The sequence below is a fragment of the Salvelinus alpinus genome, chromosome 3 (assembly GCF_045679555.1).
Source record: "Salvelinus alpinus chromosome 3, SLU_Salpinus.1, whole genome shotgun sequence".
NCBI classification, from domain to species: domain Eukaryota; kingdom Metazoa; phylum Chordata; class Actinopteri; order Salmoniformes; family Salmonidae; genus Salvelinus; species Salvelinus alpinus.
In genome coordinates this window covers 105,114,167-105,137,189 of record NC_092088.1, presented here as the reverse complement: position 1 = coordinate 105,137,189, position 23,023 = coordinate 105,114,167, and the positions used below count along the sequence as shown (strand labels likewise).

The 23,023-nt window shown below is 47.3% G+C and overlaps 1 protein-coding gene across 1 annotated transcript in view; it reads right to left on the bottom strand.

The window, feature by feature from the left end:
- Positions 1-23,023, bottom strand: part of LOC139571658 (formin-2-like) — a 165,766-nt gene that overhangs the window by 141,662 nt on the left and 1,081 nt on the right. The window contains exons 2-3 of the mRNA XM_071394732.1: positions 16,155-19,351; positions 7,087-7,259 (exon numbers count right to left, since the gene is read on the bottom strand). Coding sequence (XP_071250833.1) covers positions 7,087-7,259; positions 16,155-19,351 — 3,370 coding nt within the window. The remainder of the gene's footprint in view (positions 1-7,086; positions 7,260-16,154; positions 19,352-23,023) is intronic.

The window sequence follows — 23,023 nt, the reverse complement described above, 5'->3', positions numbered from 1 at the left end:
ATGTTATTCCCTATTTAGTGCACTATGGGTCCTGGTCTAAAGTAGTGCACTATAAAGGGAATAGGGTGCCATTCTGGTCTACAGTAGTGCACTATATAGGGAATAGGGTACCATTCTGGTCTACAGTAGTGCACTATATAGGGAATAGGGTACCATTCTGGTCTACAGTAGTGCACTATATAGGGAATAGGGCACCATTCTGGTCTACAGTAGTGCACTATATAGGGAATAGGGTACCATTCTGGTCTACAGTAGTGCACTATATAGGGAATAGGGTGTCATTATTCATTCTACAATCATATGTCTACCAATCACATGGACAAATCCCATTTCAGATGCAAAACTCAACGGAAACAGTCCATGACCGCTCAGTGACATCACACGCCGTGTGTACTCAACCATGTTAGATCGAAGAACAACAGGACCTGTCCCAAATGGCCCCTGGTCAAAAGTAGTGCACTACATAGGGAATAGGGTGCTACCGTACTTGGGACAGAGACACAGCCTTGTGCATATTGCTCCCATGCTAACCTGCAGGTGCTCAAACAGGTTGCATTTCCTCCGGACGGTCTGTTTGAGTTTGAGCCATGCTAGGTCCAGTCTCCTCTCCCTCTCCTCCCCTCTTCCCTGGCCGTTGATGGTTAGTAGCTCTCGGACTAGCTCAGGAACCTGAGACAGCACCACACACTCAGAGGCCCCCACATCATCATTAGCTAGAGCCAGGGAGGAGGAGGAAAAGCTCCCATCGGTCTCTACGCCTGACTCTGACATATTCGCCATGTCCTTGTCCGCTTTAATCTGTCAGTTCCTGGACAGAATATTCCATTTTATGGCGCATTGCCTCTGGAATCAGCTCTCTGCACCACTCCTGTTAGGAACATGTAGGTATTCCATTATCACCAGGAACGCTGAGGGAAAATGTGGAGTTTGCATTTAAGAAAAATAAAATCAACAAATCCCTCGAGGTGGTAAACGGTGGTGTTTTTTTTCTCAGGGTTGTAAACGGTGGTATTTTTCCCTCTGCTCTGCTGTCCTCTGTTCCTCTTCTGACAATGCAGTGAGTTACTGCCAGGCTGGCACTTCTTCCCGTTCACCGGTCTGTGATCCTGAAACTCTCTAAGATGCTGCATCCTCTGTGAAACTGCAGCAGTCCCCAGAAACACTGGGCGTCGCTGCCCTCCCCTGCTGTTCTCATGGTAACTCTGACCAGTCCATCCCCAGAAACATTGGGCGTCGCTGCCCTCCCCTCCTGTTCTCATGGTAACTCTGACCAGTCCATCCTCAGAGAGCCTGATATAGTGGGTCTCTTCTCCCTGCTGTTCTCATGGTAACTCTGACCAGTCCATCCTCAGAGCCTGATATAGTGGGTCTCTTCTCCCTGCTGTTCTCATGGTAACTCTGACCAGTCCATCCTCAGAGAGCCTGATATAGTGGGTCTCTTCTCCCTGCTGTTCTCATGGTAACTCTGACCAGTCCATCCTCAGAGAGCCTGATATAGTGGGTCTCTTCTCCCTGCTGTTCTCATGGTAACTCTGACCAGTCCATCCTCAGAGAGCCTGATATAGTGGGTCTCTTCTCCCTGCTGTTCTCATGGTAACTCTGACCAGTCCATCCTCAGAGCCTGATATAGTGGGTCTCTTCTCCCTCCTGTTCTCATGGTAACTCTGACCAGTCCATCCTCAGAGAGCCTGATATAGTGGACTGGTCTCTTCTCCCTCCTGTTCTCATGGTAACTCTGACCAGTTCATCCTCAGAGAGCCTGATATAGTGGGTCTCTTCTCCCTCCTGTTCTCATGGTAACTCTGACCAGGTTCATCCTCAGAGATCCTGATATAGTGGACTGGTCTCTTCTCCCTGCTGTTCTTGTAGCTTCAGGCTAGTCACAGGGTTTTGCACAGGCTGATGGGGCAGCTTGCAGTCAGATCAGGTTGCTTTATGACTATGCTTTCTCCTTCTCTATACTGCTGCTCTGTGCTGCACAGGGAGGAGAGGGGAGAGATGGAGGGCAGGGGCAAAGAACGATCATATATTCACAGGTCAAAGCCTGAGAGCTGCCCTGCACCGTCCTTTCCTGTCTGTAATCAACTACACTTTGCCTTAGTGTTCCCATGACCAGATTAGGACATCAGGCTACAATCTGAAACCGGTCACATTTGTATACCTCTGAGGAGCACATGAGTCAGGCAGGGAGGGAGCGCAGACGTGCTGTCATTCTCTGTTATTGCTACAACATGCAGCAGTGCAGTGTTCACACAGCTAGCCAGGAGGCTTGTCCCTCCAGAGGCACACTGTACCAACAGCTAGCCAGGAGGCTGGTCCCTCCAGAGAGACACTGTACCAACAGCTAGCCAGGAGGCTGGTCCCTCCAGAGAGACACTGTACCAACAGCTAGCCTGGAGGCTAGTCCCTCCAGAGAGACACTGTACCAACAGCTAGCCAGGAGGCTGGTCCCTCCAGAGAGACACTGTACCAACAGCTAGCCAGGAGGCTGGTCCCTCCAGAGAGACACTGTACCAACAGCTAGCCAGGAGGCTGGTCCCTCCAGAGAGACACTGTACCAACAGCTAGCCAGGAGGCTGGTCCCTCCAGAGAGACTGTACCAAAAGCTAGCCAGGAGGCTGGCACCTCCAGAGAGACACTGTACCAACAGCTAGCCAGGAGGCTGGTCCCTCCAGAGAGACACTGTACCAACAGCTAGCCAGGAGGCTGGTCCCTCCAGAGAGACACTGTACCAACAGCTAGCCAGGAGGCTGGTCCCTCCAGAGAGACACTGTACCAACAGCTAGCCAGGAGGCTGGTCCCTCCAGAGAGACACTGTACCAACAGCTAGCCAGGAGGCTAGTCCCTCCAGAGAGACACTGTACCAACAGCAAGCCAGGAGGCTAGTCCCTCCAGAGAAACACTGTACCAAAAGCTAGCCAGGAGGCTAGTCCCTCCAGAGAGACACTGTATCAACAGCTAGCCAGGAGGCTAGTACCAACAGCTAGCCAAGAGGCTGGTCCCTCAAGAGATACTGTAATAACACAATGGGACTGAACCAGGTGGGCATTTACTGTCTAACATACTACATATCAACACAATGGGACTGAACCAGGGGGATAGTTACTGTCTAACATACTGCATATCAACACAATGGGACGGAACCAGGGGGATATTTACTGTCTAACATACTGAACCAGGGGGATATTTACTGTCTAAAATACCAACACAATGGGACTGAACCAGGGGGTATTTACTGTCTAACATACTGAACCAGGGGGATAGTTACTGTCTAACATACTGCATACCAACACAATGGGACTGAACCAGGGGGATATTTACTGTCTAACATACTGAACCAGGGGGATATTTACTGTCTAAAATACCAACACAATGGGACTGAACCAGGGGGATATTTACTGTCTAACATACTGCATACCAACACAATGGGATGACTGAACCAGGGGGATATTTACTGTCTAACATACCAACACAATGGGACTGAACCAGGGGGATAGTTACTGTCTAACATACTGCATATCAACACAATGGGATGACTGAACCAGGGGGATATTTACTGTCTAACATACTGCATATCAACACAATGGGACTGAACCAGGGGGATAATTACTGTCTAACATACTGAACCAGGGGGATATTTACTGTCTAACATACCAACACAATGGGACTGAACCAGGGGGATAGTTACTGTCTAACATACTGTACCAGGGGGATAGTTACTGTCTAACATACTGCATATCAACACAATGGGACTGAACCAGGGGGATAGTTACTGTCTAACATACTGAACCAGGGGGATATTTACTGTCTAACATACTGAACCAGGGGGATATTTACTGTCTAACATACTGCATATCAACACAATGGGACTGAACCAGTGGGATAGTTACTGTCTAACATACTGCATATCAACACAATGGGACTGAACCAGGGGGATATTTACTGTCTAACATACTGAACCAGGGGGATATTTACTGTCTAACATACTGAACCAGGGGGATAGTTACTGTCTAACATATCAACACAATGGGACTGAACCAGGGGAATATTTACTGTCTAACATACTGAACCAGGGGGATAGTTACTGTCTAACATACTGAACCAGGGGGATAGTTACTGTCTAACATATCAACACAATGGGACTGAACCAGGGGGATATTTACTGTCTAACATACTGAACCAGGGGGATAGTTACTGTCTAACATACTGAACCAGGGGGATAGTTACTGTCTAACATATCAACACAATGGGACTGAACCAGGGGGATATTTACTGTCTAACATACTGAACCAGGGGGATAGTTACTGTCTAACATATCAACACAATGGGACTGAACCAGGGGGATATTTACTGTCTAACATACTGAACCAGGGGGATAGTTACTGTCTAACATACTGAACCAGGGGGATAGTTACTGTCTAACATACTGAACCAGGGGGATAGTTACTGTCTAACATACTGAACCAGGGGGATAGTTACTGTCTAACATATGAACACAATGGGACTGAACCAGGGGAATATTTACTGTCTAACATACTGAACCAGGGGGATAGTTACTGTCTAACATACTGAACCAGGGGGATAGTTACTGTCTAACATATCAACACAATGGGACTGAACCAGGGGGATATTTACTGTCTAACATACTGAACCAGGGGGATAGTTACTGTCTAACATATCAACACAATGGGACTGAACCAGGGGGATATTTACTGTCTAACATACTGAACCAGGGGGATAGTTACTGTCTAACATATCAACACAATGGGACTGAACCAGGGGGATATTTACTGTCTAACATACTGAACCAGGGGGATAGTTACTGTCTAACATACTGAACCAGGGGGATATTTACTGTCTAACATACTGAACCAGGGGGATAGTTACTGTCTAACATACTGCATATCAACACAATGGGACTGAACCAGGGGGATAGTTACTGTCTAACATACTGCATATCAACACAATGGGACTGAACCAGGGGGATATTTACTGTCTAACATACTGAACCAGGGGGATATTTACTGTCTAATATACTGAACCAGGGGGATATTTACTGTCTAACATACTGAACCAGGGGGATATTTACTGTCTAACATAATGAACCAGGGGGATAGTTACTGTCTAACATATCAACACAATGGGACCATAACTGCCAATTATCAGATTAGCGATGGTAGGAACAGCAGCATTGCATGGATTTACCTCATAATAAACATGAATTAACAAACAAACAAAAAGTTATTAGGTATATACTATAGTACTCTAAACAATGATTCAATTTAATGGACATATTACATTTAATTAATTCACTTGATTATTGCTGTGACACGAGCATTTGTTTTTAAATTAGCTACATGGAACAGAATACAATAAAATTGATGTAACTTTATTTATTTAACGAGGCAAGTCAGTTAACCATAAATTCTTATTTACAATGACGGCCTACCCCGGCCAAACCTGGACAATGCTGGGCCAATTGTGCGCCGCCCTATGGGACTCCCAATCACAGCCGGATGTGATACAGCCTGGATTCGAACCAGAGACTGTAGTGAAGGCCTCAGATGCAGTGCCTTAGACTGCTGCGCCACTCAGGAAGTAACAGTGGGCCCTGACCTCAGATCAGAGTTTAATTTGCTACATGGAACAATAGAGTTGATGTAACAGTGGGCCCTGACCTCAGATCAGAGGTTAATTTGCTACATGGAACAATAGAGTTGATGTAACAGTGGGCCCTGACCTCAGATCAGAGTTTAATTTGCTACATGGAACAATATAGTTGATGTAACAGTGGGCCCTGACCTCAGATCAGAGTTTAATTTGCTACATGGAACAATAGAGTTGAGGTAACAGTGGGCCCTGATCTCTGATCAGAGTTTAATTTGCTACATGGAACAATAGAGTTGATGTAACAGTGGGCCCTGATCTCTGATCAGAGTTTAATTTGCTACATGGAACAATAGAGTTGATGTAACAGTGGGCCCTGATCTCTGATCAGAGTTTAATTTGCTACATGGAACAATAGAGTTGATGTAACAGTGGGCCCTGATCTCTGATCAGAGTTTAATTTGCTACATGGAACAATAGAGTTGATGTAACAGTGGGCCCTGATCTCTGGTACCTGTCCTGCTCCAAACCTAATCTAGCGAACCTGATCCTAATAATTAAGTAGATTCAGGTAAGTTACAACTGGGGTTGGAGTGTAAACCTACAGGAGAGTTTCTCTCCAGGAACAGGGTTGGAGTTAAAACCTACAGGAGGGTATCTCTCCAGGAACAGGGTTGGAGTTAAAACCTACAGGAGGGTCTCTCTCCAGGAACAGGGTTGGAGTTAAAACCTACAGGAGGGTCTCTCTCCAGGAACAGGGTTGGAGTTAAAACCTACAGGAGGGTCTCTCTCCAGGAACAGGGTTGGAGTTAAAACCTACAGGAGGGTCTCTCTCCAGGAACAGGGTTGGAGTTAAAACCTACAGGAGGGTCTCTCTCCAGGAACAGGGTTGGAGTTAAAACCTACAGGAGGGTCTCTCTCCAGGAACAGGGTCGGAGTTAAAACCTCCAGGAGGGTCTCTCTCCAGGAACAGGGTCGGAGTTAAAACCTACAGGAGGGTTTCTCTCCAGGAACAGGGTTGGAGTTAAAACCTACAGGAGGGTCTCTCTCCAGGAACAGGGTTGGAGTTAAAACCTACAGGAGGGTCTCTCTCTAGGAACAGGGTTGGAGTTAAAACCTACAGGAGGGTATCTCTCCAGGAACAGGGTTGGAGTTAAAACCTACAGGAGGGTATCTCTCCAGGAACAGGGTTGGAGTTAAAACCTACAGGACGGTATCTCTCCAGGAACAGGGTTGGAGTTAAAACCTACAGGAGGGTCTCTCTCCAGGAACAGGGTTGGAGTTAAAACCTACAGGAGGGCCTCTCTCCAGGAACAGGGTTGGAGTTAAAACCTACAGGAGGGTCTCTCTCCAGGAACAGGGTTGGAGTTAAAACCTACAGGAGGGTATCTCTCCAGGAACAGGGTTGGAGTTAAAACCTACAGGAAGGAAGCTCTCCAGGAACAGGGTTGGGACATGGGGTTAGGATATGACACTCACGTGGAATTTGCATGGCGCAGCGAGTTGTGGGTTGGACCCTCCTATTGTCTCTCTGAAGCAGTCAGTGAAGGGTAGTAACAGCCCCATGGCCAGAATCCTAGAACACAGCTTCTCAGCCTCCTCTGGCTGGGCATCTTCCTGCTGTAGGAATAACTTCTCTAGGAGGGTACGACCTGGAGGTAGAGAGAGACATCAATATTACTACAGTCTAACAACTTCTCTAGGAGGGTACGACCTGGAGGTAGAGAGAGACATCAATATTACTACAGTCTAACAACTTCTCTAGGAGGGTACGACCTGGAGGTAGAGAGAGACATCAATATTACTACAGTCTAACAACTTCTCTAGGAGGGTACGACCTGGAGGTAGAGACAGACATCAATATTACTACAGTCTAACAACTTCTCTAGGAGGGTACGACCTGGAGGTAGAGAGAGACATCAATATTACTACAGTCTAACAACTTCTCTAGGAGGGTACGACCTGGAGGTAGAGACAGACATCAATATTACTACAGTCTAACAACTTCTCTAGGAGGGTACGACCTGGAGGTAGAGAGAGACATCAATATTACTACAGTCTAACAACTTCTCTAGGAGAGTACGACCTGGAGGTAGAGACATCAATATTACTACAGTCTAACAACTTCTCTAGGAGAGTACGACCTGGAGGTAGAGAGAGACATCAATATTACTACAGTCTAACAACTTCTCTAGGAGGGTACGACCTGGAGGTAGAGAGAGACATCAATATTACTACAGTCTAACAACTTCTCCAGGAGGGTACGACCTGGAGGTAGAGAGAGACATCAATATTACTACAGTCTAACAACTTCTCTAGGAGAGTACGACCTGGAGGTAGAGACATCAATATTACTACAGTCTAACAACTTCTCTAGGAGGGTACGACCTGGAGGTAGAGAGAGACATCAATATTACTACAGTCTAACAACTTCTCTAGGAGAGTACGACCTGGAGGTAGAGACATCAATATTACTACAGTCTAACAACTTCTCTAGGAGGGTACGACCTGGAGGTAGAGAGAGACATCAATATTACTACAGTCTAACAACTTCTCTAGGAGAGTACGACCTGGAGGTAGAGAGAGACATCAATATTACTACAGTCTAACAACTTCTCTAGGAGAGTACGACCTGGAGGTAGAGAGAGACATCAATATTACTACAGTCTAACAACTTCTCTAGGAGAGTACGACCTGGAGGTAGAGACATCAATATTACTACCGTCTAACAACTTCTCTAGGAGGGTACGACCTGGAGGTAGAGACATCAATATTACTACAGTCTAACAACTTCTCTAGGAGAGTACGACCTGGAGGTAGAGACATCAATATTACTACCGTCTAACAACTTCTCTAGGAGGGTACGACCTGGAGGTAGAGACATCAATATTACTACAGTCTAACAACTTCTCTAGGAGGGTACGACCTGGAGGTAGAGACATCAATATTACTACAGTCTAACAACTTCTCTAGGAGAGTACGACCTGGAGGTAGAGACATCAATATTACTACAGTCTAACAACTTCTCTAGGAGGGTACGACCTGGAGGTAGAGAGAGACATCAATATTACTACAGTCTAACAACTTCTCTAGGAGGGTACGACCTGGAGGTAGAGAGAGACATCAATATTACTACAGTCTAACAACTTCTCTAGGAGAGTACGACCTGGAGGTAGAGACATCAATATTACTACAGTCTAACAACTTCTCTAGGAGAGTACGACCTGGAGGTAGAGACATCAATATTACTACAGTCTAACAACTTCTCTAGGAGAGAACGACCTGGAGGTAGAGACATCAATATTACTACAGTCTAACAACTTCTCTAGGAGAGTACGACCTGGAGGTAGAGAGAGACATCAATATTACTACAGTCTAACAACTTCTCTAGGAGAGAACGACCTGGAGGTAGAGACATCAATATTACTACAGTCTAACAACTTCTCTAGGAGGGTACGACCTGGAGGTAGAGAGAGACATCAATATTACTACAGTCTAACAACTTCTCTAGGAGAGTACGACCTGGAGGTAGAGAGAGACATCAATATTACTACAGTCTAACAACTTCTCTAGGAGAGTACGACCTGGAGGTAGAGAGAGACATCAATATTACTACAGTCTAACAACTTCTCTAGGAGAGTACGACCTGGAGGTAGAGACATCAATATTACTACAGTCTAACAACTTCTCTAGGAGGGTACGACCTGGAGGTAGAGAGAGACATCAATATTACTACAGTCTAACAACTTCTCTAGGAGGGTACGACCTGGAGGTAGAGACATCAATATTACTACAGTCTAACAACTTCTCTAGGAGAGTACGACCTGGAGGTAGAGAGAGACATCAATATTACTACAGTCTAACAACTTCTCTAGGAGGGTACGACCTGGAGGTAGAGAGAGACATCAATATTACTACAGTCTAACAACTTCTCTAGGAGAGTACGACCTGGAGGTAGAGACATCAATATTACTACAGTCTAACAACTTCTCTAGGAGGGTACGACCTGGAGGTAGAGAGAGACATCAATATTACTACAGTCTAACAACTTCTCCAGGAGGGTACGACCTGGAGGTAGAGAGAGACATCAATATTACTACAGTCTAACAACTTCTCTAGGAGAGTACGACCTGGAGGTAGAGAGAGACATCAATATTACTACAGTCTAACAACTTCTCTAGGAGAGTACGACCTGGAGGTAGAGACATCAATATTACTACAGTCTAACAACTTCTCTAGGAGGGTACGACCTGGAGGTAGAGAGAGACATCAATATTACTACAGTCTAACAACTTCTCTAGGAGAGTACGACCTGGAGGTAGAGAGAGACATCAATATTACTACAGTCTAACAACTTCTCTAGGAGAGTACGACCTGGAGGTAGAGACATCAATATTACTACCGTCTAACAACTTCTCTAGGAGGGTACGACCTGGAGGTAGAGACATCAATATTACTACAGTCTAACAACTTCTCTAGGAGAGTACGACCTGGAGGTAGAGAGAGACATCAATATTACTACAGTCTAACAACTTCTCTAGGAGAGTACGACCTGGAGGTAGAGACATCAATATTACTACCGTCTAACAACTTCTCTAGGAGGGTACGACCTGGAGGTAGAGAGAGACATCAATATTACTACAGTCTAACAACTTCTCTAGGAGAGTACGACCTGGAGGTAGAGAGAGACATCAATATTACTACAGTCTAACAACTTCTCTAGGAGAGTACGACCTGGAGGTAGAGAGAGACATCAATATTACTACAGTCTAACAACTTCTCTAGGAGAGTACGACCTGGAGGTAGAGAGAGACATCAATATTACTACAGTCTAACAACTTCTCTAGGAGAGTACGACCTGGAGGTAGAGACATCAATATTACTACAGTCTAACAACTTCTCTAGGAGAGTACGACCTGGAGGTAGAGAGAGACATCAATATTACTACAGTCTAACAACTTCTCTAGGAGGGTACGACCTGGAGGTAGAGACATCAATATTACTACAGTCTAACAACTTCTCTAGGAGAGTACGACCTGGAGGTAGAGAGAGACATCAATATTACTACAGTCTAACAACTTCTCTAGGAGAGTACGACCTGGAGGTAGAGAGAGACATCAATATTACTACAGTCTAACAACTTCTCTAGGAGGGTACGACCTGGAGGTAGAGACATCAATATTACTACAGTCTAACAACTTCTCTAGGAGGGTACGACCTGGAGGTAGAGAGAGACATCAATATTACTACAGTCTAACAACTTCTCTAGGAGGGTACGACCTGGAGGTAGAGACATCAATATTACTACAGTCTAACAACTTCTCTAGGAGAGTACGACCTGGAGGTAGAGACATCAATATTACTACAGTCTAACAACTTCTCTAGGAGGGTACGACCTGGAGGTAGAGAGAGACATCAATATTACTACAGTCTAACAACTTCTCTAGGAGGGTACGACCTGGAGGTAGAGAGAGACATCAATATTACTACAGTCTAACAACTTCTCTAGGAGAGTACGACCTGGAGGTAGAGAGAGACATCAATATTACTACAGTCTAACAACTTCTCTAGGAGGGTACGACCTGGAGGTAGAGAGAGACATCAATATTACTACAGTCTAACAACTTCTCTAGGAGGGTACGACCTGGAGGTAGAGAGAGACATCAATATTACTACAGTCTAACAACTTCTCTAGGAGAGTACGACCTGGAGGTAGAGACATCAATATTACTACAGTCTAACAACTTCTCTAGGAGAGTACGACCTGGAGGTAGAGAGAGACATCAATATTACTACAGTCTAACAACTTCTCTAGGAGGGTACGACCTGGAGGTAGAGAGAGACATCAATATTACTACAGTCTAACAACTTCTCTAGGAGAGTACGACCTGGAGGTAGAGACATCAATATTACTACAGTCTAACAACTTCTCTAGGAGGGTACGACCTGGAGGTAGAGAGAGACATCAATATTACTACAGTCTAACAACTTCTCTAGGAGAGTACGACCTGGAGGTAGAGAGAGACATCAATATTACTACAGTCTAACAACTTCTCTAGGAGGGTACGACCTGGAGGTAGAGAGAGACATCAATATTACTACAGTCTAACAACTTCTCTAGGAGAGTACGACCTGGAGGTAGAGACATCAATATTACTACAGTCTAACAACTTCTCTAGGAGAGTACGACCTGGAGGTAGAGAGAGACATCAATATTACTACAGTCTAACAACTTCTCTAGGAGGGTACGACCTGGAGGTAGAGAGAGACATCAATATTACTACAGTCTAACAACTTCACCCCTGGTGCATGGCCTAACTTCACCCCTGGTTGTCATGACACCCAGATATTATGGGATATGATCTGGGGCCTATTCAGGACCATGTACCATGACATGCCTTTCAGATAGAATTGTATGACTTGGAGCAGATCGACTGTCAGACAGAATAGGGAATCATACCGTCAGATCCTTTCATTGTATTTCTATCTACAGTTCAGAACATGTCATCACTAAATTCACCGCTGGTAAAGCAGTACTTTGGGTCGCTGCTGAAGAAGCTACAGCACTCCTGAAGTAATTCAAAGCCTCTCATTCTGAGGATTAGAGTCAGAATACCATTTTACAGTAGCTGGCAGGAGAAGAGGGGAGGGGGAGAGGGGGAAGGAGGGTGAAGGAACGGTAGAAGGGAAATGGAGGGAGAGGGGGAGAACAGAAGACAACTCATAAGTAGGAGAGGTACAGATTTAGAGAGGAGAGCAGTTCTAATATTAGAGGGGTGAGTAAAAGAGCTGCTCATGAATTGTGTGATGTCACACGCTCCATCAACAACGGGTGTAGACCGCCAGACTAAAGGGTCCTTTTCCAACAAGGCAGTTAAAGAAAACAAATAAAATGAATTAAAAAATGTAAAATAGTGACAAGGAATGAATACAGTGACTAACGAATAACAGTACCGGGTAATACCATGGCTACATATGCAGGGAGTACCGGGTAATAACATGGCTACATACGCAGGGAGTACCGGGTAATAACATGGCTATATACGCAGGGAGTACCGGGCAATAACATGGCTATATACGCAGGGAGTACCGGGCATTAACATGGCTATATACGCAGGGAGTACCGGGTAATAACATGGCTACATACACAGGGAGTACCGGGTATTAACATGGCTACATACACAGGGAGTACCGGGTAATAACATGGCTACATACGCAGGGAGTACCGGGTAATAACATGGCTACATACGCAGGGAGTACCGGGTAATAACATGGCTACATACGCAGGGAGTACCGGGTAATAACATGGCTACATACACAGGGAGTACCGGGTAATAACATGGCTATTTACACAGGGAGTACCGGGTAATAACACGGCAGGTATTTTGTCAGCTGTTCGAGCACATTCAATTTCTTCTTGAGCCAAGCCGAAGTGTACTTGTTGCTACAGGGTCTCAAGTGTGAAAAAATAATGGACTATTTTCTCTGGTTTGTTTTTTATTTTTTTATTTTTTACGATATTTTAAGTATGCAAGCACAGACGTTTTCCCCCTCGCTAGCCACGATCTGCCAGGATCAAACAATCTGTCTGCTGACGCCTTAAGAGGCACCTCACTTCTATTGATGTAATGCAGCATGAAAGGTCTGTCACCCCCCCTCCCCCATACACACCATGCTCTGCACAACACACTAATCACCACGTCTCCATGGCGTTGGATAAGGGTGTGTGTGTGTTCACACCAACAATAATGTGCTATCCTGGAGCCAAAGCTCACAGCTCCTACAAACTACAAATAAATTAACATCTTGTCTGTTCTCGGACTCCTGTCTGTCTAGTGACATGAATCAGAAACCATTTAAAGCACACGTGTAAAACTCATTCCACGGAAGGCAGAGTGTCTGTTGGTTTTCACTCTTCCCTTGTACTTGATTGATGACTTAAGGTCACTAATTAGTAATCAACTCCCCCTCACCTGGTTGGCTAGGTCTTAGTAAGGAACTCCCACTCACCTGGTTGTCCAGGTCTCAGTAAGGAACTCCCCCTCACCTGCTGGTCCAGGTCTCAGTAAGGAACTCCCCCTCACCTGCTGGTCCAGATCTCAGTAAGGAACTCCCCTCACCTGGTGGTCTAGGTCTCAGTAAGGAACTCCCCTCACCTGGTGGTCTAGGTCTCAGTAAGGAACTCCCCTCACCTGGTGGTCTAAGTCTCAGTAAGGAACACCCCTCACCTGGTTGTCTAGGTCTCAGTAAGGAACTCCCCTCACCTGGTGGTCTAGGTCTCAGTAAGGAACTCCCCTCACATGGTGGTCTAGGTCTCAGTAAGGAACTCCCCTCACCTGGTGGTCTAGGTCTCAGTAAGGAACTCCCCTCACCTGGTTGTCTAGGTCTCAGTAAGGAACTCCCCTCACCTGGTGGTCTAGGTCTCAGTAAGGAACTCCCCTCACCTGGTGGTCTAGGTCTCAGTAAGGAACACCCCTCACCTGGTTGGCTAGGTCTCAGTAAGGAACTCCCCCTCACCTGGTTGTCTAGGTCTCAGTAAGGAACTCCCCTCACCTGGTTGGCTAGGTCTCAGTAAGGAACACCCCTCACCTGGTTGTCCAGGTCTCAGTAAGGAACTCCCCTCACCTGGTTGTCCAGGTCTCAGTAAGGAACACCCCTCACCTGGTGGTCCAGGTCTCAGTAAGGAACTCCCCTCACCTGGTTGTCTAGGTCTCAGTAAGGAACTCCCCTCACCTAGTTGTCCAGGTCTCAGTAAGGAACTCCCCTCACCTGGTGGTCTAGGTCTCAGTAAGGAACTCCCCTCACCTGGTTGTCTCAGTAAGGAACTCCCCTCACCTGGTTGTCTAGGTCTCAGTAAGGAACTCCTCACCTGGTGGTCCAGGTCTCAGTAAGGAGCTCCCCTCACCTGGTGGTCCAGGTCTCAGTAAGGAACTCCCCATCACCTGGTGGTCCAGGTCTAAATTGAAGGGAAAGACCAGCAGGCACTAGGCCCTACATGGAATGAGATTGACATACCTGCTTTAAAAGCATGAAATGTTAACCTTGTCCAGCCAAGACCAGGCTTGAGGAGGGACAGACCGACCGAGGAGGGGGGGGGGGGGGTCACGGTCAGGAGGGACAGACTGAGGGGGGGGGTCACAGTCAGGAGGGACAGACTGAGTGGGGGGGGGGGGGGGGGGGGGTGTCACGGTCCGGAGGGACAGACCGAGGGGGGGGGGTCACGGTCGGGAGGGACAGACCGAGGGGGGGGGGGGGGTCACGTCGGGAGGGACAGACCGAGGGGTGGGATCATGTCGGGAGGTAGTTACCGTAGCCCCGTCTAGACGGAGTAGTTACCGTAGCCCCGTCTAGACGGAGTAGTTACCGTAGCCCCGTCTAGACGGAGTAGTTACCGTAGCCCCGTCTAGACGGAGTAGTTACCGTAGCCCCGTCTAGACGGAGTAGTTACCGTAGCCACGTCTAGACGGAGTAGTTACCGTAGCCACGTCTAGACGGAGTAGTTACCGTAGCCACGTCTAGACGGAGTAGTTACCGTAGCCACGTCTAGACGGAGTAGTTACCGTAGCCACGTCTAGACGGAGTAGTTACCGTAGCCACGTCTAGACGGAGTAGTTACCGTAGCCACGTCTAGACGGAGTAGTTACCTTAGCCACGTCTAGACGGAGTAGTTACCGTAGCCACGTCTAGACGGAGTAGTTACCGTAGCCACGTCTAGACGGAGTAGATACTGTAGCCACGTCTAGACGGAGTAGTTACTGTAGCCACGTCTAGACGGAGTAGTTACTGTAGCCACGTCTAGACAGAGTAGTTACTGTAGCCCTGTCTAGATGGAGTAGTTACCGTAGCCACGTCTAGACGGAGTAGTTACTGTAGCCACGTCTAGATGGAGTAATCCCACAACAGCAGCTAGTAGTCCCACAACAGCAGCTAGCCTACACCGTAGTTCCACAACAGCAGCTAGCCTACACCGTAGTCCCACAACAGCAGCTAGCCTACACTGTAGTCCCACAACAGCAGCTAGCCTACACCGTAGTTCCACAACAGCAGCTAGCCTATACCGTAGTCCCACAACAGCAGCTAGCCTACACTGTAGTCCCACAACAGCAGCTAGCCTACACCGTAGTTCCACAACAGCAGCTAGCCTATACCGTAGTCCCACAACAGCAGCTAGCCTACACTGTAGTCCCACAACAGCAGCTAGCTCCATTTAACTAGGAAAGTCAGTTAAGAACAAATTCTTATTTACAATGACGGCCTACCGGGGAACAGTGGGTTAACTGCCTTGTTCAGGGACAGAATGACAGATGTTTACCTTGTCAGCTCGGGGATTCGATCTAGCAACCTTTCTGGTTACTGGCCCAACGCTCTAACCACTAGGCTACCTGCCACCCCAATACAATACTCTGTCCCTTTATACAGAGCAATTTACATACATTTTGGTACTTTTTCATCACAACAACATAAACAAGCAAAAGCAACAACTTGTGAAAGAGGCCTTGGTCTCAATGGGAGTCCCCGTGAAAATAAAGGTTGAGAAAAAACCTCACCGGTGAAGATGTCGTGGAAGCTGCAGGTAGACACCTGTCCGGTTGAGGATCTCCGTGTGGCACACAGGGGCTGACTGCCCCCCCTCAGCCTGTCCTCCGACCCTCCGTACCCCTGCAGGTAGTCCGCTGATCCTGCCTTGGTGGGGCGCTCCCTCTCCAGCTCCTCGGTCCAGTCCGCGGACCAGCTGAGGGGACCGGCGATACTGTGGGAGCGCTGTCGTCTAACCCTCCACTTCTCCGTGCGGTGTCCCAGGTCGTGGCAGCGCCGGCGGAACAAGGGGCTCTGTGAGGGTGAGGTGCCCGGGGAGCCAGACAGCTGCCGGGTGGTGGTCTTGATGTAAGACGGGTAAATGGGAGGGTAGGGTTTGACTGTGGGGCTGGTGCCTGAGGAGGAGTGGTTGTAGGATGGAAGGGTGGAGGTCAGGGTGGACTTGAGGAGACGCGTGGCCAGGCTAGGGCTCTCCTGAGAGGGCCAAGGGTAGAAGGACACGCTGCTCTTCCTCCTCTGGGTGATCAGGGGGTCGTCGGCAGGCTCAGAGCACCTCAGATCCCCCCTGCTAAGACATTCCAGGGACTCAACGCTGACTGCAGCACCCACCCCTGCCCCCACCCAGTCCCCCACCCTCTCCTCTCCCTCGGAGGCGTTGTCAGAGCTCAGGTCTATGTCCTCGTGGCTCGTGGTCGCGTCACTGTGACTAAGGCTCTCGGCTGACATGGGAGGCAGGTCCAGGTCATTCTCGTCCTCTTCCTCCACCTCCTCCAACACCTCCTTCTCCTCTCTGAGAGGAGACTCCACAGCGCTCTCAAAGGAGGCTGTGAGGTCTGGGAAGCTGGTAGCGCTGGTTGTCTTGGTAACGTGGCCGTTCGTCTGGGCTGTGGGGGGCTGAGAGAGAGGCTGAGTGTTAACGTTCACCTCCTGGCAGCTCAATGCCTCCTCCTCCTGCTCCTTTGTCCCAGAGAAATAGGAGGAGGCACAAAGGGCCGGTTCTGTTTCAGCCCCTCTCAGCTCCCAGTTTAGTTCCTCTGTAGCAGTGGTTTCTCCCCTCTCCTCCTCCTCCTCCTCCTCCGCCGCCTCCTGCCCATCCAGGGACAGAGACGGTTTAGAAAGCAGGCCATTCTCCCGGCCAGTGACGGGGGCTGCCTCTGGGGCAGCGAGAGGCTCCGGTGGGGGGGTTTGTTCAGTGGGACTGGGGGTAGTTATAACCTCGTCAGACCTCTGTTTCCTCCACCCTCCTCCCCAACCCAGCTCTTCACTCAGCTCAGCGGTGGAGATAATCACCCCCTGCTGTAGTCTAATAGCCTGCTGGATGTCCGCTAGCAGGTCCTCTTGTTCCGCAGCTGAGTGAAAGCTATAGATGTCCACGTCTGAACCAGAGCTGCTCCTCTTTCTCTGTTCAACCTCCCCCTGCTGGTCTGGAGCAGTGTCCGTGGTCGCCACCGTGGGCTGCCGGCTCTCCCCCGTGGGCTGCCGGCTCTCCCCCGCGATACCACCATGACTCCTAGCACCATGCCCATCGCCAGGCTCTGTTCCCTCGGTGTCAGAATGGCCCAGGTCGTCAGCTGACAGAGAGAGGTCTGGTGTTTTGGTTTGAGCAGAGTGAGCGGAGTCCAGCTCATTCTGAGACGACAACACATCCTCCCTGGATCCGCCTGTCGATCCCTTCCCCTTTAGATTCTTCCTCTTCCTGATAGAGAACACAGAGGATTTAGACTCCTTCTTATTCTTCTTCTCCTCCCCGACTCCTTTGCCATGTTTTCCGTGGGATTTCTTGCCGTGGTGAAATCCTTTGTTTGTGCCGTCAGTGTGACGAGGCTCTCCGGTGGTATTGTCTGCTGCGTCCTGTCCGTATCCTTCCCCCTCTTTCCCCTTCTTCTGCTTCCCCTCCTGGTTCCCCATAATGCTGGATCTCAGCCTCCACTTCTGTCTGACGCTGAGACTCAGGCCATGTCTTTGAAAACAGCTGCCATTTTCTCTGCTGCTGCTCCTCCGTCTACGTCTGCGTAGCTGCTGCGAGGCGGAGGCTGGGATGCTGCTTTCCGGTGACGATGACGAGAGGAGCAGTGCTGATGATGCAAAGACGTACGCCTGCTCTCGCTCTTCTCCTCCTCCTCCTCCTCCCTGCGCCAGTGCGATTTCTCCCTGCTCTTCTCCCTCCCCTCCCTGAGTGACTTCTCGCTGCTTCCCTTCTCCCCCTCCTCCCTGCAGTCTCTTTCCATGCGCGTGCACCTGCTCTCTCTCTCCCGGCTCCCTTTCCCTCTCCCCACCTCTTTCTCTCCTTCCTCCCTGCTCTCTCTCTCCTGGCTGCCTCTCCTCCTCTCCATCTGCTGCTCTGCATAATGTGCTGAGCCTAGCAGAGCTGGAGGAAGAGAAACAGCCCTCAGAAACAACAGTAGAGGTCTCCGCCGGCTGCCTCCTCGCCAGGGGAAGAGAAAACCATGGCTGCTGATACTGTCGAGTTGGGTACTGGTGGGGCTCCAGGGAGAGGTGGTTGCTGTGACAGAGAGTCTGGCGGGGAGAACGGGTGTTATAAGGACTATAGCGGAGAGTGTGTCTGTTATAGGGGCTGCGACAGGGAGCCTGGCTGTGACAGGGAGACTGGCTGTGACAGGGAGACTGGCTGTGACAGGGAGTCTGGCGGGGAGTGTGACGATTATAGGGGCTGTGACGGGGAGTGTGTCTGGGAGTGTGGCTGGGAGTGTGGCTATTATAGGGACTGTGACTGGGAGTCTGGCTGTGACTGGGAGTCTGACAGGGAGTGTGGCTGTGACAGGGAGTCTGACAGGGAGTCTGGCTGTGACAGGGAGTCTGACAGGGAGTGTGGCTGTGACAGGGAGTCTGACAGGGAGTCTGGCTGTGACAGGGAGTCTGACAGGGAGTGTGGCTGTGACAGGGAGTCTGACAGGGAGTCTGGCTGTGACAGGGAGTCTGACAGGGAGTGTGGCTGTGACAGGGACTGTGACTGGGATTCTGGCTGTGACAGGGAGTCTGACAGGGAGTGTGGCTGTGACAGGGAGTCTGACCGGGAGTCTGACAGGGAGTGTGGCTGTTTGTATTCATATTGAACAGACACACAGTTCTCCCTGTAAAAGGAGTCCTGACAATGCTCTCCCTCAGCACAGGGATGTGGTTTTCTATGGTCTGGATGGTACGCATGATGAAGTCTTGATGCTGGGGACAGTTCTGCCAGTGATGGTTTCTGGAGAAAAACAGGATAGGATAAATATGATTAATTATATACACACACGTTCAAAAGTTTGGGGTCACTTAGAAATCCCTCCTGTGTTCCAATGCCACGTTGTGTTAGCCTTTTAAAATGATGAACTTGGATTATCTAACACAACGTGCCATTGGAACACAGGAGTGATGGTTGGCGCCCCCCCCCCCCCTTGTGTTGTGCCGTGGGGGAGATCTTTGTGGGCTATACTCAAATCAAATGTATTTATAAAGCCCTTCTTACATCAGCTGATATCTCAAAGTGCTGTACAGAAACCCAGCCTAAAACCCCAAACAATGCAGGTGTACTCGGCCTTGTCTCAGGATGGTAAATTGGTGGTTGAAGATATCCCTCTAGTGGTTTGGGGGCTGTGCTTTGGCAAAGTGGGTGGGGTTATATCTTGCCTGTTGTACCCTGTCCGGGGGTATGATCAGATGGGGCCACATTGTATCCTGAACCCTCCCGTTTCAGCCTCCAGTATTTATGCTGCAGTAGTTTATGTGTCGGGGGGCTAGGGTCAGTCTGTTATATCTGGAGTACTTCTCCTGTCTTATCCGGTGTCCTGTGTGAATTTAAGTATGCTCTCTAATTCGCTCTTTCTCTCGGAGGACTCAGGACTACCGGGCATGATGACTCCTTGTTGTCCCCAGTCCACCTGGCCGTGTTGCTGCTCCAGTTTCAACTGTTCTGCCTGCGGCTATGGAACCCTGACCTGTCCACCGGACGTGCTACCTGTCCCAGACCTGCTGTTTTCAACTCTAGAGACCGCAGGAGCGGTAGAGATACTCTTAATGATCGGCTATGAAAAGCCAACTGACATTTACTTCTGATTATTATTTGACCATGCTGGTCATTTATGAACATTTGAACATCTTGGCCATGTTCTGTTATAATCTCCACCCGGCACAGCCAGAAGAGGACTGGCCACCCCTCATAGCCTGGTTCCTCTCTAGGTTTCTTCCTAGGTTCTGGCCTTTCTAGGGAGTTTTTCCTAGCCACCGTGCTTCTACACCTGCATTGCTTGCTGTTTGGGGTTTTAGGCTGGGTTTCTGTACAGCACTTTGAGATATCAGCTGATGTAAGAAAGGCTTTATAAATACATTTGATGGTTGCTGATAATGGGCCTCTGTACACCTATGTATATATTCCATTATTTATTTTTTATCTGCCATTTCCAGCTACAATAGTCATTTACAACATTAACAATGTCTACACTGTATTTCTGATCAATTTGACGTTATTTTAAAAATGAGAAAAAAAACTTATTTTCTTTCAAAAACAAGGACATTTCTAAGTGACCCCAAACTTTTGAAAGGTAGTGTGTATGTATATTATATATTTTTTAAAATCGACCAGCTAACAAAAAGCTGATACTAATAATACATTTTATTGTATTGTATTTGCATGAAGTCGTGGTATATTGTTTCATTTAATTACATTTGTGACCTGAGTCTTTCAAAGCTGCACAATGCAGAAATCGACCCTCCATTTCCTAGTTGCTAAAATTCGAATAGTCCATAGCATAGTAATAATAATAATAGTTCGGCTAATTTCAGTTTGTGACAAAACAAGCCAGTATAGTGTGAAGAATCATTATAATCAAATCAAAGTGTATTTGTCAAGTGCGCCGAATACAACCGTGCCGAATACAACACCTTACAGTGAAATGCAAACTTACAGGCCTAACCAACAGTGTGATTTATATGTAAAAAATACAAAACAGTAAAAAAGGCATTGAAAAAAAGGAGCGAGGCTATTTACAGGCACTGGTTAGTCAGGCTGATTGAGGTAGTATGTACATGTAGATATGGTTAAAGTGACTATGCATATAAACTTGGCAAAAAAAGAAACATCACTTTTTCAGGACCCTGTCTTTCAAAGATAATTCGTAAAAATCCAATTTCTATGTAAATTTTGTAGGGTCGCCAACAAAGTTACATAAAGAGCCTTTAGTGTTCAAACAGGGAAATGGTTCCGATAGTTTTTCCTACCATCCATTTTAGAAACACTTACAATAAGGTCTGTATTTCGTGTAGGATTATCCTGGCGTGACATTTTTGATAACCATGTAAATCTCTCTCGGACAAAGTGATTTATCAATATATTAGTCTCCATTTATACTCAGATTTAAAAATGCTAATTAGCGTCAAAGTAGACATCAGGTAAAACTACAAATCCCTGCAAGCTCCTGCACTTCCTCTCCAGCTGACACCTTTGCTAACAGGTATTGTGTCAATGTAAAACTTGCACAAGTTCACGGAATTGTCAATTTAAAGGGAATGTAGCCAATTTATTCATTACTACATGTAACAGATGGTAAGAATCTCTGGATTAACTCTTGGCTTGAGTTGGCAGTCTCGTCCAGATCATCGTGTTATTTGTAGTTCTTTATCATAGCCACATTAGTAGGGTAATTAGCATTTCAGTTTTGGTGGGTAAATACAGGCAAATATATTCCTTAAAAAAAAGTCACCTTGTCGAGAGAGATGTACAGTTATTAAAAATGTCACGCCAGAAACACAGCCCTTATTTTAAGTGTTGCTAAAATCTCCTATGGGAAAAAGGAACGGTAGGACCGCTAGGTTTTATGTGTATTATGACTGTGACACTCTACTACAGCTTTAACAGAAATATCAGACGCACACTGTGATACTCTACTACAGTTTTAACAGAAATATCAGACGCACAAAAATCAGACGCACAAAAATGCTCAGCTGCCCCTTTAAGGGGCGGGCGGTTACCATGGTAACGTGATATCAGTCATGTTTGTGCGACTGAGATTCAGTCTGACTATGAGTCGTGTCTTCTCTTCCCTGCAGTTTTTATTTAACCATTATTTAACCAGGCACGTCTGCTCGTTAAGAAGAAATTCTTATTTACAATGAATAAAACGATGCAAATAGCCAAGAAACAAGGTTAAAACGCTCCCTTCAGGCAGACTTCTGTTTCAAGTAAATTAGATAAAATGTCATGCCTGTGCTCAGCTCTATACGTGCGCACAGCCCTAGCCAGGTGGTGTTGCAGCGCAAGGTGGGATAGGCTGTAGGATTTGTAGATGTTTGACTTTGTACGATTAAACATAAACGGCAGAAATACTGTTTTAGGATAAAAAATAAACGGAATTAGAGGCAAGCCTGGTTCAGTCTGCTTTCCACCAAACACTGCGAGATTAATTCACCTTTCAGCAGGCAATAAGCTAAAACAGGATGACAATTACACACTGGAGTTGCTTACCAAGACGACATTGAATGTCCCTGGGTGGCCTGGTTACACTTTTGACTTAAATCGGCTTGAAAATGGTTGTCTAGCAAAGATCAAAAACCAACTCGACAGAGGTTGAAGACATTTTTTTAAAGAATAAATGTACAAATATTGTACAATCCAGGTGTGCAAAGTTCTTAGAGACTGACCCAGAAAGACTCACAGCTGTAATCACTGCCAAAGGTGATTCTAACATGCATCACTCAGGAGGTAGAATACTTATGTAATGAAGTTAATATATAGACTCAGGAGGTAGAATACTTATGTTATCAAGTTAATATATATTTTTACAAACGTTATAATTGTTCTACTTCGACATTAGAATGTGTAGATTACTGACCCGGCCCCCCAAAAAATAAATGACAAATCCATTTTAATCCGACCCTGTAACAA